General features: G+C 41.7%; 1 protein-coding gene across 1 annotated transcript in view; it reads right to left on the bottom strand.

Annotated features, from left to right (window-relative positions):
* Window positions 1–427: 427 nt before the first annotated feature.
* The window catches only part of cxxc4 (CXXC finger 4), a 42244-nt gene continuing 26875 nt past the window's right edge, over window positions 428–15796 (bottom strand). The window contains exon 3 of the mRNA XM_070552838.1: window positions 428–2977. Coding sequence (XP_070408939.1) covers window positions 2933–2977 — 45 coding nt within the window. The 3' untranslated portion in view covers window positions 428–2932. The remainder of the gene's footprint in view (window positions 2978–15796) is intronic.

The following is a 15796-nucleotide window of genomic DNA, read 5'->3' as shown; positions in this document are numbered from 1 at the left end:
CATTATTACACCACCCCCCATCCCCTGATACCCAAACACCCAGCCATCACTCAGTCGCTCACGTTATCTCAGGAGCCTGTCTTGCTTCACCCTCGCACCCTCACCATCCACCCTCCTCCCTTTAGCTTTCCGACATCCCTCCTACTCCCCCCTCCCACCCCACCCCCCAAGTGCATTCCAGCATGACAAACCACACGGGATTTCACAAGTCCTTTAAAGTCTGCTGCCTCTGGGAACCACTCTTCCTCAACGTTTTAGTATTCGAGGGAATACGTGACTGGGGAGGCAACCGATGCTGTTATATTTCTGCAGTCTCCTCTCAGTTGTTATTCCCGTTGATGCTTTCCAGCAGAAAAAAAAGGGACCAGAAACATATTTTAAAAGTGGTAGCCATCAGGTGATCCTCAGTTTAATTATTTTCCAGAGATGTTTTACTTAATCTTTTTTATTATTTTATCACATAAAAGCATCACAACAACAACATACAAATTCTTAGTAATCTTTAAAACCAAAACACATTTACACATGCAACAATAGGGTTTAAGACGATGAGGAACTTATTGAATCGTTTTTGCTTTTTGGAATGTCTTTATGCTACTTCGCAGCAAACAGGACTGGTATCCGACACGCCGACTGGGTCTGATTCCAACAGAATAGTTTACGATTCTTTCTGCCCTTAAAAAACAACCTTCAAGGATCCCAATATGAAAAAATAAATAAAATAATAATACTCACTCATGTAGTTTTGTTAAGAATATGTACCTGGAGATCATGGCCTCCAGTCAGCAGATACACATCTGGTGCTGACACAATCAAATGATAACCAATTAGCAGTGCAGCTCACCACGCAAGACAATGTGCCCTGCTCTGCAGTGAGGAAACGCATGAGTGAGTCTGTAACAGACGCACCGCTGTCATCCTGCATATCACCAGAAATGCTCTTTAAGGGACTTGGACATGTGTTTCTGAGTAAAAGTTATAAATAATGACAGTCTTTCCCTTTATAATAATCTCCCAGAGCATCCTCTGGAGAAATAATGTTTACACCCTACATGATTGATGAGCTAACGGCTAGTCTGAGCTCATCCAAAATCAAAGTGTGTTGCGGTCTCTCTTGAAACCCCTTAAATACACCAAATTCATGGCAATTTATAAAACATTATTAAATAAAGCTTTATTCTTTTGCGCTAAACAGTTATTTACATTGACATCTATGCTAGCTAACAAGTGCAGATGCCGCTTGTAGCATTTCTGGGGAATCCAGAGGTCAAGTTCAGTCAAACGTTTCTCAACATTTCTACCAAAATAACAGTGATTTTAAATAAAAAGTGCTGTAAACAGTCTATAGTACAGTTTTGCATGAACCGCAACAAAATTTAGGACATTGGAGCATTTTTTATGATTTCAGCGATCAATTTTGGAATCCGACCCTGTTCACTAGCTAAAAGATGTTTTCTCCAAATGTCCAGTATTCCACAGCAGAGTGCTTGTTTTGCTGCGCTTCATGCAATGTTACTTCAGAAACCTCTACAACACCTTCGAATTTGAATACATGGAAAATTGAAGAGAAATTTTTTAAAATTCCAGCGGGATTCGACCCCTGAATTCATCAGAAGTTATAACATTTTCTGAATTCGATGTGAATGATCAACACCAATAATGGTGTAAAGGTTTATAAAAATAAAAAAATAACATTGGAGTTGCTTTAAATGTGTGGTTAACTCATTTAATCAATACATTTATAGTTGTCTCTAGTAGGAATCAATGCCTCGGAAGTCATTCTCGGGGGTAACAAATATACTGGTGCACCATTTCCAGAAACTAGCAGTGTGCCACATTACCCCTGAGCTTCAAACAGCAGATTTTGGAGTCTTATTTCCTGATATTTGGACATCTCACCTCAGATAGCATAACAGCAACGCGACTCTACCACTGACTTGCAACATTGATGTTTTATCTCCACAAATAACACAAACCTAAAGGAGCTTTGCTGTGTGGTGCTAATGCTAACGGTTAGCTTATAATAGTCGGGACAATCTCTGCTGATTCCTGGAAGTTAAAACAATATCCTTCGCTGCTGTGAGTCAAGATGGGTGAGTCCATTAATGTTAAGTGACAGTGTGACATAGATCTATCAGGCTTGTACTAAAGTTTCACCATTTATCTTCTATCAAAAGCTAGTGCAGGAGATAGGTGTAGGAGACTAGTTCATATTTATCCTACATGAACACTTAGTCACTGATTATAATCAGAAATAATCATAAAAAATGGGTTTTCAGTGTTCCACGCCATTAAGACAATAGCTAAACACTTTATCCTCAGGTGGGCAGATACTAGTCGTTAGCTCATCAGTCCTGCAGGATGTAAACACCATTTCTTTAAACGGAGGCCTTTCAGGAAGCTACCCACAACATGAAAGATAAGAATTATAACTTTTACATAGAACACATTTCAAAAAGGCCCAAAATATATATTTAACACTAGCTGGTGGTTTTCAGATTTTAAATAAAAATAACTTATTGCTCCAGAGTAACATTTGCTGCATTTGCTGGATAAACCCAATTTCTTGTGGCCTCTTCTGTTGGACGGATTCATTGTGATTGTATGATTGTCTGTTGGGAGTTCTTTACATCGGATTGGCTGTAAACCTACAGCCACGACACTGGAAACACATTCATAGACACCAAAAATATACATAATGGTACTGTCAAAAGGTACAATAATTACACAGAAAAGGAAATTACAGAGTTAAAACAACACCATTTATGTTTTCATCTTTTTGTCTGTCCACGTTTTCTTCTTGCCTCCTGTAAAAACGTATCAGGTGCGTTGGGTTCACGGTCCCCATGAAGGCTCTCCTGGCTGAAAGTCAAGAGTCCTGTTTAGCCTTCCTGCTGCTGGATGAGGGAATGGGGATGCACGGCTCTCCTCTTTAAAAGAACCACCGGAACGCTTCACCGCTGTTGACCGGCGTTCTCTGTAGGAGACAAAATGTGAAGGACATGCGTTCATTTGCAGGTTTTGAGGTCACATCATTCCACTTTAGTGGACTCTCTCAAAGAAATGATTAAAAAGACTCAGACATTTTGGAATTTCGGATGTAATTAGAAGCAGGTTTTTAATAATAAAACCATTCGGAAGAGCAGGGATAAAAATAAAATTCTGGAAGGACACCTAAACCGGCTGTGATGAACAACCACCAAACATGGCATTTCATTTAGAAGCCAGCCAGGGTGATTACACGCACGTCTCACCCACACCCAAATGATCATTACACTGGATGAAATATTCAATACAAATTCCCATGAAGCAACAATGAGGCATTTAATTACTGTGAGCTTGAGCTGCAGTGAGGGGGAACAGAGCATCGTTTCAATTTGAGTCTGAACCATCAGTTGCCCCCTCCTCCCCCAAAAACCTCCATGCCAGTGACAGCCTCAGCCTCTGAAACTCATTTAGAAGTCAGAGACATGAAATACCAGAGTCTCCCACCAATCCCCATGACCAATTAGCACATTTTTTTGGCTGTTGACAGAGAGGAAATGGTGCATAATCACAATGGAAATCACTTTAGCTTGAGTGGGGTGCAATTTGATATTTTGATACCAATGGTCAATGGTGTCTCCTTAAAGGAAAGATGATATTTGACAGGTTCCTTAAGTTTGTATTTACCTGAAGATGCTATTGGTGACTCTTATCCTGGAGCTTTTATTTTACTGCTTGTGTTTCACCTAAAAAACCTGAAACAATTTATTGTGACATCAATCAAAAAGGTTTCGCATTTTTCCTATGAAACAAAACAAAAAATAAATGAATGTTGCTGCGTTTGGTTAATTTTTTCTTTAAATAATGAAATGCAGTGTTTAGCTTAACCATAACACGTGTTGCTCCTGCTGAGTGATGTTTGGTAGGGATTTTCGATATTATCGGTCCAACATTTATATCTGTATTAAAATAGGAAAATATCAGAAATATTGGAAACTACCGGTGTTGGTTTTCCATCTTTTAAAGTTAGAATATAGAACATTTTAATAAGAAGCTATATTTAAAAAATGTACCTCCATGCGGCGTTTAGAGGTGTGCAGAATGAATGTACAGTTTCTCCTCTAAAAGCTATATTTAAAAAAATCAAAATTTTATTTTGTCGGGCACGACGCTGGGTTTGTGTTTACATCTACCAGCCACTAGAGGGCACTGCTGCGCTAAAAGGGCCGGTCAGCAAGGCGAATCTGGGACTGTGTTAAATGGCAGACTTGACGAGTCAAGCAGCTGATTCTGAGCCCAGAAGATGTTCTAACAGAAAATATTATTGTAAGTAAGCGTATTAGTAGAAATTAGTCCGTATCCTGTGCGATTAGTCTCTGAACATGGTGCTGGAACATGTCAGCAGTGAACCAACATCCCAAAGCCTGGAAAATTAGCCATGTTGTTGCAATACCACCTTTGAACACCAGAGTTCGCCTGAGTGTCCGTGTTCCATATTCAGCCTTTAATGACACAACCTTTACACACCATACACATATTATACATCAAACATAAAACATCAAACTTCAGATACTTCTCCTCTCTCTCAAAATATCAAAATGTGACAGATCTGAGGTGGAGATTTTGAGACAGTTTATTTGGCACAAATTGTAAAGTAGAAAATCGTCTTGTGTAGTGACAAAGTCATCACAGCATGTAGCTATGTGTAGCTAGAGAGCTAACAAACAACTAAGACAAAATCAAGAATCTTCATCCAAGGTCTTTATAAATGTTTTACTGTCATTGCTGCAATTTACAGAAAAAGAAAAACATACATTAGAAACTAATACACACGTCAAGCTGAGGGAGAATGAGATTCAGCTGCTAACGGTGACACTTTTCTTATTTTGGGCTCGACACACGGGAGGCGACAAACAACCGCGATCAGCTAAATTTGTCGCTATCACTTTTATTACCTGACACACGGAAGGCGATCCGCGGCAGCGGTCAGCGGCAAAGCCGTCTACGCGTTCTGTTCCATGGCAAAATCAAAACTTCCATTGTTTTGTTTGGCTGTGTCAGGTTGGAGGGAATTAAGGTTATTTAAGCGGTTCAGAGTTAATAAAGTGGTAGATATGATGTTTCACAAGATGCTGCTAGAGTTATGTGAAATCTTACTTCTGATTTTACTATAGAGCTCCGGACCCCACGTGACTCTCAGTTAGTGGACGCCATTTTGACATGCAAAAAAGGTAAACAAACACGGATGTAACCATGAACATGAACGGGATCCGCTTGGATTTTACTTCGTCGGAGTTTACTTCACACTTTAAAACAGAAGAAATCGTTTTATATAGTCAGAAATTAAATAGACTAAACATCTCCGACCCTTACCGTGCCCCTGGGATACTTTTTAAAAACGCCAGAAGATGTCTGAGCGGACTTCTTACCGGCACAACACCGGACCTGGCCGGGGGAACCCCTTGGGATTCCCCCGGCCGGAGGAGCTGGGGAGAAGGTCTGGGACTCTCGACTCCACTGCCCGCTCCGACGCCAGAAGCTGTCGGAGCGGGCTTCTTACCGGCACAACACCGGACCTGGCCGGGGGAATCCCAAGGGGTTCCCCCGGCCGGAGGAGCTGGGGAGAAGGTCTGGGACTCTCGACTCCACTGCCCGCTCCGACGCCAGAAGCTGTCGGAGCGGGCTTCTTACCGGCACAACACCGGACCTGACCGGGGAACTCCTTGGGATTTACCCGGAGGAGCTGGCACCGGCGGCTGGGGAGAGGGATGTCACGCTACTGCCCCCGCAACCCGACTTCGGATACGCGGATGAAAATGGATGGATGGACGGACAAATAACAGATTTACACGTAAGTAGTCTCGGTGTGTGATCTGACAATTGATCAACCATTGCTTAAAAATTAAATACAGCTTAGCCGGTTAATTGCTGTGATCATAAAACACGGAAACGGCAGCACGCAGAACTCACGAGGCAACGTTTTACGTGACGTTTACTTGCTGCTATGAGTAATAAGACAGAAAAAGCCACGCCAAAATAAGTTTAGGAAGCCCACTAAGAATCGTAATAAAAGCATTTAAAATAAATACCACACACAGTTGAGGAAACATTGGTTTAAGTACCTGATATGAAGCGGTCGCTGCATAAGCGAAAACCTTTACTCTCGGGATCCCACAGTTTCATTTTCGCCCGGTCACTAGCGCGTTTTATTACAATGATCCAACGTTTGCGGCGCTCCGGATCTTGGGGAATCCTGTAGATGGCTCATTCCTTATGTCGTCCGCGTCTGTTCTGCATCATGGGGCACAACAGGAATCTACCATATTTCCCGTTTGATTGAGTTTTCTGACAATAACAAATAGTCCAGCTGCCGGCTTCTGCATGCCAATATGGCGCCGTTTCGATTTGAACTGTTGCATGCCGGGAGAAGTGACGTCAACTCCCGGAGCTCTATATAAAACATAATAATAATCAACTTCTCCTCCATGTTTGCTCGGAGATGTACGGAGCATCCTGTCCGCTCATTGGTCAGCGAATGAAACCTCCGTTGATTGGTCCTCGTCCCAGCGACGGCAATGAAAAGTTGAAAATATTTCAACTTTCTGGGATCGCGTCGCTGGGTTGCCTGTGCACGACACGTGCACGAGCGCAAAATTTCACACGCACGTTTTTCGCGTTTCGCTTGGTAGGAGGGAGACCTGCGATTATGGCTTTGTCGCGCATGTCTCATTGAAAATGAATGGAGGAGAGGCGATGTCGCCTCCCGTGTGTCGAGCCCATTACAAACTTAAACTGACGTTGTTGACATTTAACACAGAAAACGTTTAAAATATAAGCATGCATGACAGCATATGCGTATGTAATGTAAATAACCTAAAATGTTTTAGTTTTTCTTTTTTTTACGAGAGACACGGCAAATATTGGTATCGGGTTCAAACGGTATCGATTAATTAAGAGTAAAAAATATTGGTATATCAGATACGGGTTAAAAAGCCAATATTGAGCATCCCTGGTGTTTGCCAAACAAAAATGATGTTTGTGTTGTTTTGACATCTAGGTTCTTTATGAGGTGTTCTGTTTATGCTTAAAAGCAGGAAAAATGAACAATAGCTCTTCCTGAAATTGAAATTGCAACTTGGAACTTGAGTGTAGGACCTGGCTGCAGACATCAGCTGGCGTGTCACTGGAAAGAACTTTCATGTGAGAACAAGATGCCATGTCATTAATTTTACCGAAAAATTGACGAGCGAAAGACCTCGGCCGGAAGTTGGTCTTTTTTGGCGACCGCTACATTGTTTTTGTGTTTTTGTTCCAACCATACTCGGCGGGTTTCAAAGAGGAAAGGTAAGGATGGAATTAACTAATGTTCGTAACCGTTCTAAGTTCTTAAATGTAGGCACTGTAGCATTTAAAGCTTTACCAGAGAATTGTTTCAAAGGAACCGTGTTTCATAGCTCACTGTATCAATATTAACACGCAGTCTTCAAACTAATGCAGGGAGTTCACAGGCTAACCCTAAAGCAACATCAATAAAGCAATCAGCAATTGTAGCTTAGCTTTAACTTAGCTGTTTGATTATTATTTTTTTGGTCTCCCTGTTTGTTGAAACAGTTAAAGTAATAATATTAACTCTATATATAATTGAGATATGATATAAAGACCACAATTTCTAATACTGACTTGACTGAAACGTTATTAATACCCCTTTTTTCTTAAAAAGCTAAGATTTTTAAAAATTTGCAAGTGGTTTCAGTCACTAGTTTTCATACGAGGCTGAAGTTAGCTTCCGATTCGGGAAATGGCTAAAGGGCTAATACACCCCAATTTTTCTCTACTCTGACCATTTTTTTTATCTGCTCTAGCTCGAAAACTACAACACATACACTCTTCAAACCTGTTCTAGATTATTCTAGGCTCTTAGCAGAATGCATAAAACATAGTTTGTGATTTTTGAAACCTTTCTCTAATTTGTGAAACTTCAAAAACGACAGATTTAAGCATTTATTTTTCAGCTTCTGGCACACACTGGAACTGGTCCTGTGCACCCAAAAATTTATTTTTTTCTGGACAAACTTAGCTTTCAATATCTCTGAATATTTTTAAGTTATTGTGTTTAAATGACTGAAAAAAGTGTGTAATAACAAATAAAAACAAAAAATGAATTGATTTTGCTTCAGAAATGTATGAATAGAAAATATAACGGTCCATGAACAAACATTCTGAAATAGCAGAAATGAAACTCAACATGTATTACAACCTTGTATGGGTTTTTGAATATGTACAGCTTTCGAAAACATTTGACAGTGTATGAATTAATCCTTGTGTGCATGTATATCAGGTGACAATCAAAGTGTTTTTTTAAAAATGGGAGGGGATGAATCGATATGCAGCTGAGAAAGCCATGCTTCAGTGAATTCATTTCTACCCAAAATAAAATGGTTGTGAAATTAAGTGTTTCTTTAGTTTTATTGTCTTTCACTCAAAATAATACAGAAATACTAACTATCTGAATAGTTATTAGCTGTAGTAGTTAAATTCTGTTGCAATGAGCTGCTATGATACACATATAGGACAGTTAAAAAGAACTGAAAGATGGAATTTGAAACAAAACACAGCAAGAACACACCAAAGATGTTCAAAGAAGACATAAAGGACAGTGTTATGGATATTTTGTAAAAAAAAAAAATTGTTGCTGGTGAGAGAGAGATTTGCTGAACTGTTTTTCGCTGCTTCTGGGAGTCCTGTACTTTAGCAATTGGTGTAGGCCAAAAGTTCATCTTGAGCTTAACAATAAAACTGAATATTTAGCAGGTACTATTTTGTTTGCACATCTTGAAAAGTCTCAGTTTAATGTGTTCTCATTTTTTCCATATATGTTTTTTATTCACTTTACAGCCTTTTATTGTTGTAATTATTATATATATGTGCTACTGTCATAAAAATTCCCTGTCTGAAGGACAAAGGGATTTACTATTCCATTTTCATGCAACATAGGTAACAACGTTATTTAAAAGTTCGCCTGTCCAAATTTGAAGAGAAAAAAAATTCGAAATAAAAAAAAGCTTTTTCCGGTACGTTTAGTTAAAAAAACTACTTCCTGTGAAAGTAATGACTTCTGGTTAGGTAATGACCCATCGTATCATTTTTCTCTTAGTTATGCATATGTTTATATACATATCTAAGAGAAAAATGACACGGTATGGTTTTTCTCATCAAATCCAAACTACTTCCTACAAAGGTAATGACTTCTGGCGAAGCTAATGTATGTTACATTGTTTGTTGTCCAGTAGCATGCGGAGATCGTTTGAAAGACAACGATAGAACCCGTCCCAGGACCGAGAGTCGTCAATGGAGCCCCAGATTAAATAATATATTTGTTTAGTCTGGTAACTGATTGAACTTTGCCAGGTTCCAGCATGATAATCAGCCAATCAGTGGGATTCGCTAAAGTGCACAAGGCAGCCATATTGGATTTTTAGTTTGGTGCTTTTGGGGAACATTCAACTTTCAACACAAGCTTCTGGCTGCAGACATCAGATGGTGTCTTCTTTGTCGTCATCGGAAATGACGTAACCGTAAAAACAAGACATCGGGTCATTACTGTAGTCACCGCAACGGATGTTGATCAACAAAGCAGGCCGCTGTTGAAGAAGGCAAAAATGGTGAATGGCCTGTATTTGATATAGCACCTTTTAGAGTCCAGGAACCCCCGAAGGTGCTTAACAGCACAATCAGTCATTCACCCATTCACACACACATCCATACTCTGGTGGTGATGAGCTACATTGTAGCCACAGCTGCCCTGGGGCACACTAACAGAGGAGTCTGCCACACGCAGGCGCCACCGGTCCCTCCGAACACCACCAACAGGCAGGGTGGGCTAAGTGTCTTGCCCAAGGACACAACAACAGTCCTTTTTCTAAATGAAGGACTTAAATACATCTATTTGCTCCTGATTCTAATAAAACCCAAGTCCAAATAGTCCAAAATTAATGTAAAAGTCATTTTAAACCAGCTGTCGCCATCTTGTTCCACTCCGTCGCATCATCCCGCCGACCAAACTAATAGAGCACCTTGATTGGCCTACAAAACCAATAGAGCACTGTGATTGGCCCTCCATTGTGGATCAATCACAGCGCTTTGCTCTTTTGAAACCCCGACAGAGAGCTGGTTGGCTCGCCAGAATGCTGCTCGTGCAGCGAAGGTTCCAATGGAGCGTTCAGACCAAACTTTGAAAAGCAAGAATTATGTCTAGTTCACTTGGCTAGTTCTGACAGCTAATCTAAATGAAACACATATCAGTTATAATCACACACACACACACACGCGTACGCACACACACACACACACACACACTTGAACTTGAGAACATTTGAGTCATTCATATCACAGGTAACTAACCTGAAACCGTGACATGGTCTGCAAACATCTCATTTGATGTGATTAATAACCCGGCTGGCTGATGACATTAAGTGATTACCTCCAACCAAACTCTCTGAATCAACCCCAAGTTGCTGCATTTGTGGAGCTGGCAGCCACTAACGCAGGACTTCTGTTTCTGAAGTGAATTCTCCCAGGACACGTTTGAAACTGAACCAAACACCAGCTTAGGTTCATCACACATTTTGGATGGATAAAGTCCTTTTATGTCTGTAGCAACCATTTACCATATATTCACACCACATTAAGCAATAACCATTATCCTTCTGAGTGCGTAATGGAGGAGCTCAGAACAGCAGGATTCCATCATCACCAATTTAAATCCATGGATGAAATGAAACACTATCATGGTTTGAAGGGTCAAGATGTTCTCACACATTGAATGTATTTTTTTATTTTTTTACCTAATGATAATGAGCAGATTATTACTGTATGTCAGTGCAGCTCCATTAATTTTGATCTTCTCCTGTTCAGTTTGAGTTCATATTAATATATTTTTATGATATTTTTCTTGCGTTAGACAGAAATGAAAAACAGGTTGGGTCGGTAATGAGAAATTAAAAACTTGGATGAAGTGTTACAGCAGGTCAAATGTGATGTAGCGGGTTTTAATGTGGTCATCAGGTAGTGATCAGCTATTTAAATGATTCATTTTTACCCAGTCACCGACAACAAACACAAAATCATGCTTTACGTGATACATTTAAAACGGCTCAGTCATTGCTGACTCCACTTTAATGTGTCTTAAGTTGAATATCAATTTATTTTGTCAGTTCAAAGTCATTAAAACACAATCAGCTTACAACAGGTAGCTATCGAGCAGTCAACGGGATTAATGTTAGCTAATACCGAACTTAGCCTGATCTTTATTTCATTATTACATAATTTATTAATCTAAACAACAACATTCAAATTATCTTTCAGTTTTGGACTGAAAACTATAAAATAAAATAAGATAAATCAATGTGTACATAAATAAATAAATAATTTCCCACGGTGGCGCTACAGGATGTGTGATGAGTAAAAGTGTGAACCTGAAACATGGTCAATGGGCTGCATTTGATACAGCACCTTCTAAGGTTCTACAACCCCCCAAGGCTCTTTACAACCAGTCATTTGCTTACACACACACTTTCACACACTCGTCGTGAGTTATACTGAGCTGTACTGTAGCCACAGCTGTGTCGTAAAAACGAATGAACTTGGTCTTTAAAGGCCTAGCCCTCCTCACACCTTCTCAGTGACCTAGTAGAGTGTCCACCCTGGTACAGGGTGATCGGGGTTCAAATCCCGGTCAAAAAAACGGGACCCAATGTCTCCCTAAAGCTTTAAGGGGATGGATAGGGGGTTAAACCACCAAACAGTTCACAAGCATGGCCACAGCTGCAGCTGGAGATGAATTTCTTCTGGCTCTTGGGTGCAGACGCTTTTTTCTTCCTCTCCTCCATATGTTATCCTCAAGGCCCTTTGTCTGTCTGTGTGTGCTGGGTGCACGGCTGCTTCTGCATTTTTTCTGGAAACTGAAATTCACTAAAATGGATCTCGTCAGTTGGTCTCTCAACGCGGTTGATAAAATATTTTCAACAATGAGAACGGGAGAAGGGGCTCCCGGATGCCCCTCCGCGACAGACCCAGTTGGACACATCATGGACTTCTGGAAACAGTGGAACCTGATTTGTTTATCTCAGCTGTCTGTGGAGGACTCTGAAGACGTGTGGATATTCGTGGTGTTGGTGAAAGGTTTCCTGCTCATTGGCCTTGGAGGCTACCTGGCTTACCGGAAAATTAACGAGCTGTCGAGGAATATTGGCCTGATCCCGGAGCTCAGAGCTTGTTAGCACCGCGCTGTGAATTCACAGACTCACATAATTGTCGAGATGAATCGTAAGCTTGGGACTTTGGCCGAGATTCATTATTGGCACAAAAGATGGCTGCCTTCAAGGAGAGAGTGGACGAATCAGCACGGATTGGGATAGATTAATGTCCATTATTGGGATTTTGAGAGGTTGAGGACCAAAAAACTTATCTCTGTCTGGCCCCCAAACAATTTCTAATTGGAATTTGGCGCCCTTGAGCCTACAAGGCTCCATCAAAACTCCCCCCTCAGAAGATATGTGGAATGTGCCGTTGCTATGGCAACTCAACACTGTCTCCTATCCCAGCCTGAGCCGGACTGCGGGAAGGCCGCTGAAACGTTCCAGGGTCACTGCAAACCTCCAACCCTCAATGCTCCTCCCCTTTATCCACACTGAGGTGACATGCGCTGCTTATCGTGGCTGCAGGAACTGAAGTGGCGATAGTCCCAAACCCACCACCCCACCTAGTGGACACTTATGTTGTGTTGTCTGAAGTCTGTTGCATATCTCTTTGAGGTGTTTTTTTTTTTTTTTTTTGCAGAGCAAAGCTGCCCTCCCGGTGGAGGGTAGCTCTGAAGTGCCCTTTTTTCCCCTCCAAATGAACCAACCCTCATATAAACCCCTCTTATCTCTATTAAGGTAGCGTGACTCATGGTTGTGAATGACCACAGTCACCAATTCTTGTCATGTGTCTTGCCCATGTATGTCTCTGAATTGTGTGTACTGAAACTCTAATTTCCCTCTGGGATTAATAAAGTATGTTTGATTGATTGATGATTGATTGATTGATTGATTGATTGAATTTCACCAGTGAGCGATGATTACTAATGGGACTTTCACTTTAAAAGAATTCACAGATTTTATGCTTTTTATAAACTGAGATTATTTTACCTGTTTTTGTGAAATCCTGAAAATACCATCATGTATGATCTGGTAAACCTGTTAGTGATCGGGAGTTGTATTATCAATAACTTCTACCACATCAAGTGTAGCCATCTTCATCATGCTTAGTTAACTGTGGCGGCCATCTTGCATAAAGTTGACACCAAAGTTTAATCAATTGCATAAACATTACTTCCTAAGACTTTCATCGCAATCTATTCCATGCATAATTTACCGTACAGCAATTAGAAGAATATAGTTTACCACCTAAATGTGTGATTTTTCAGCTTTTTTAGTAAATCTTTGTTTTATCAGCTTGACAAGGCGGTCTGTTCTTTTTCACTTTTAAAGGGGACAACCGATTCGCCTTTCTTGCAATCAAACATTTTATAAAACATTTCAAAGAAATTTGTCAAAATTTTTAAAAGAAATATTATGGAGTGTTGCTGCAACCAATATCTTTTCACCCCAGCATGAGCCCACCCACATCTCTTTCTTCCTCATCTTCTTCCCCTTCCTTTTAGAGTCCAACTCTAGGAACATTTTCTAAATATTTGGACTGATTTTTCTGTCAAATGTTTGAGCCACGATTCTGCTCTGGCAGGAAGTCATAGTTTGGCACTAATTCAATCTTATTTCATAGATGTGATCCAGGCTATTATCATGATGTTACTGAGCTGTGTAGCATGTGCAAGTCCTTTAGAAATCCGCACACAAATAATCTCAATCACATAAAAAGATCTGTCCCATAAATAAATCTCAATGCTTCATTGGTGTAACTATTTTTTTCCCACTAAGGTTACTCTGAAGAGAGCGAAGCGTGATTTTTTTGACTAATGTTGTGGATGCACACCTGCACCTGGAACGTGGGATCCACAGGGGAACGTTAAGGCCTGAACCCAGCTGTGCCTGACAACAACGTAGCGCTCGGGGAGTTGGAGCAAACAGGAGAGCGAAACAAGTTCAGAATGTTTATCTTGATCCATATTCTCACATTGATCAGTCCCTGGTGGAAAAGCGGCTCACCGGAGACAATAATGACCCTGATCCGGAGACTCGGCATGTCTCTGTTTTGTTAAGTTCCCACGTTATCGATCCAGTGGGGCTCTCGAGTGCTGCTTGGATTCACTCCTGGGCCATTTTGCCTCGGCACGCAGCAGTGACCAGGCACAAAGAAGGCTCAATTAGCACCAGCTCTGCGTCGTCTGCTCCCCCCTACCACCACCACCACCACCTCCTGTGTGCACCTTCAATATCACTCCATCAGCAGGCAGGAGGAGGGGAGGGGAAAAGATGGATAAAGAGGAGGGAGAAATGGAGAGGGTGTGGAGAAAGGAAGAGCTGGGATGAGAGAGTAATACCAAGGTTTTGCCTCAAATCAAGACTCTAGCAGCAGCTCATCCTCGCGTTAACGACGACGCCTCTGCAGCAAAGCATACATAACAACCTGGCGGCGACGACACGCACGAGGCAATTTCCTCGCACACAACAAATTCCTGAACCGACTCGGGGATGAGGAGGAAGGAAATCCTCTAAACCTCAAATTAACCCCACCGCTTCACCACAGAGGATGGGGCATTCTACGTGTCTGCTGGTGGCTTTCGGTGATAACGCCACAGCAAATCTGACATGTGGTGGAATAATTCTCAGCTGAATCCGACGAAGCAGTGTGAGGTCTCTGCTGCCAGGACATGTGATCCTAACCGAACCTGGCATGTGCCATTAATGTTGAAGCCATGTTGTCAGCTGATTGAGGAGAGGTGCCGGAGAGACGTTGTTGGCCAAAGCGGGTGGGGGGGGTTAATCAGAGAAAAAGTCAAAGGGCTAAAAGCTCGTCTCACCGCTGCAGGACCACCAGGCACGCCCTGGCTTGTTAAACCTCCTGCCACAATCTTACAGATGCAGGTTAAGTCCAGTCCCCCTTTCAGATTTTTTCTTACACAAATGATAAAAAAAAGTCATCACCACCCCCAAAGCACCATTGCCACCCCGCTCCTCCTACCCCCTGCAGCCTTTGCATCACTCTGAGCTGGGGCCAGAGATAAACCACTCAAGACGACGAGGATGATAATGGCAGACGCCGCAGCGCCTCAAAATTCAATCAGCGCCTGGACATCAATGCGGATGAGTGTAAAAGTGAAATATGTTCGCCGGCGTGTGTTAAAAGACGCCACACTGGGCTTGCACAGAAACAACGGCGAGAGATGGAGAGGGTGATGAGGGGTGGGAGAGGAAAGGAAGAAAGGGGGAGAGCGGAAAAGAGGAAAATAATCTGTCTCCACTGCTCTGCTTCCCAGCACAATCCCACTGGCATTTCGAGCAGCTCCGCTTTAACCACAGACTGTGAATAAATTACCCTTTTGAACTCGGGGTGATTGCAAATGTGCCCCGGTTTCTCTTGAGACATGTCTGGCTCTAACCCTCAGCCAGCCTTGTCACAAAGGCCCCTTCACTCCCTCCCCTCCCTCCATCCCCCTCTTCCACCTACAACACCCACAAGGCTCACACACAGGCATACGCAGCATCACGAAACGGCATCATCTACCAAAAGAGCTGCCACAATTAGATTTTTTTAAATTCAACAGGCTAGATCTTTCTTTCTAGGAACTCTCAATAAACTGGTCGGAAAAAAG

This window comes from Nothobranchius furzeri, chromosome 6 (genome assembly GCF_043380555.1).
Source record: "Nothobranchius furzeri strain GRZ-AD chromosome 6, NfurGRZ-RIMD1, whole genome shotgun sequence".
NCBI lineage: Eukaryota > Metazoa > Chordata > Actinopteri > Cyprinodontiformes > Nothobranchiidae > Nothobranchius > Nothobranchius furzeri.
The sequence above is the reverse complement of the archived record's forward strand: the minus strand, read 5'-3'. Positions and strand labels throughout refer to the sequence as shown.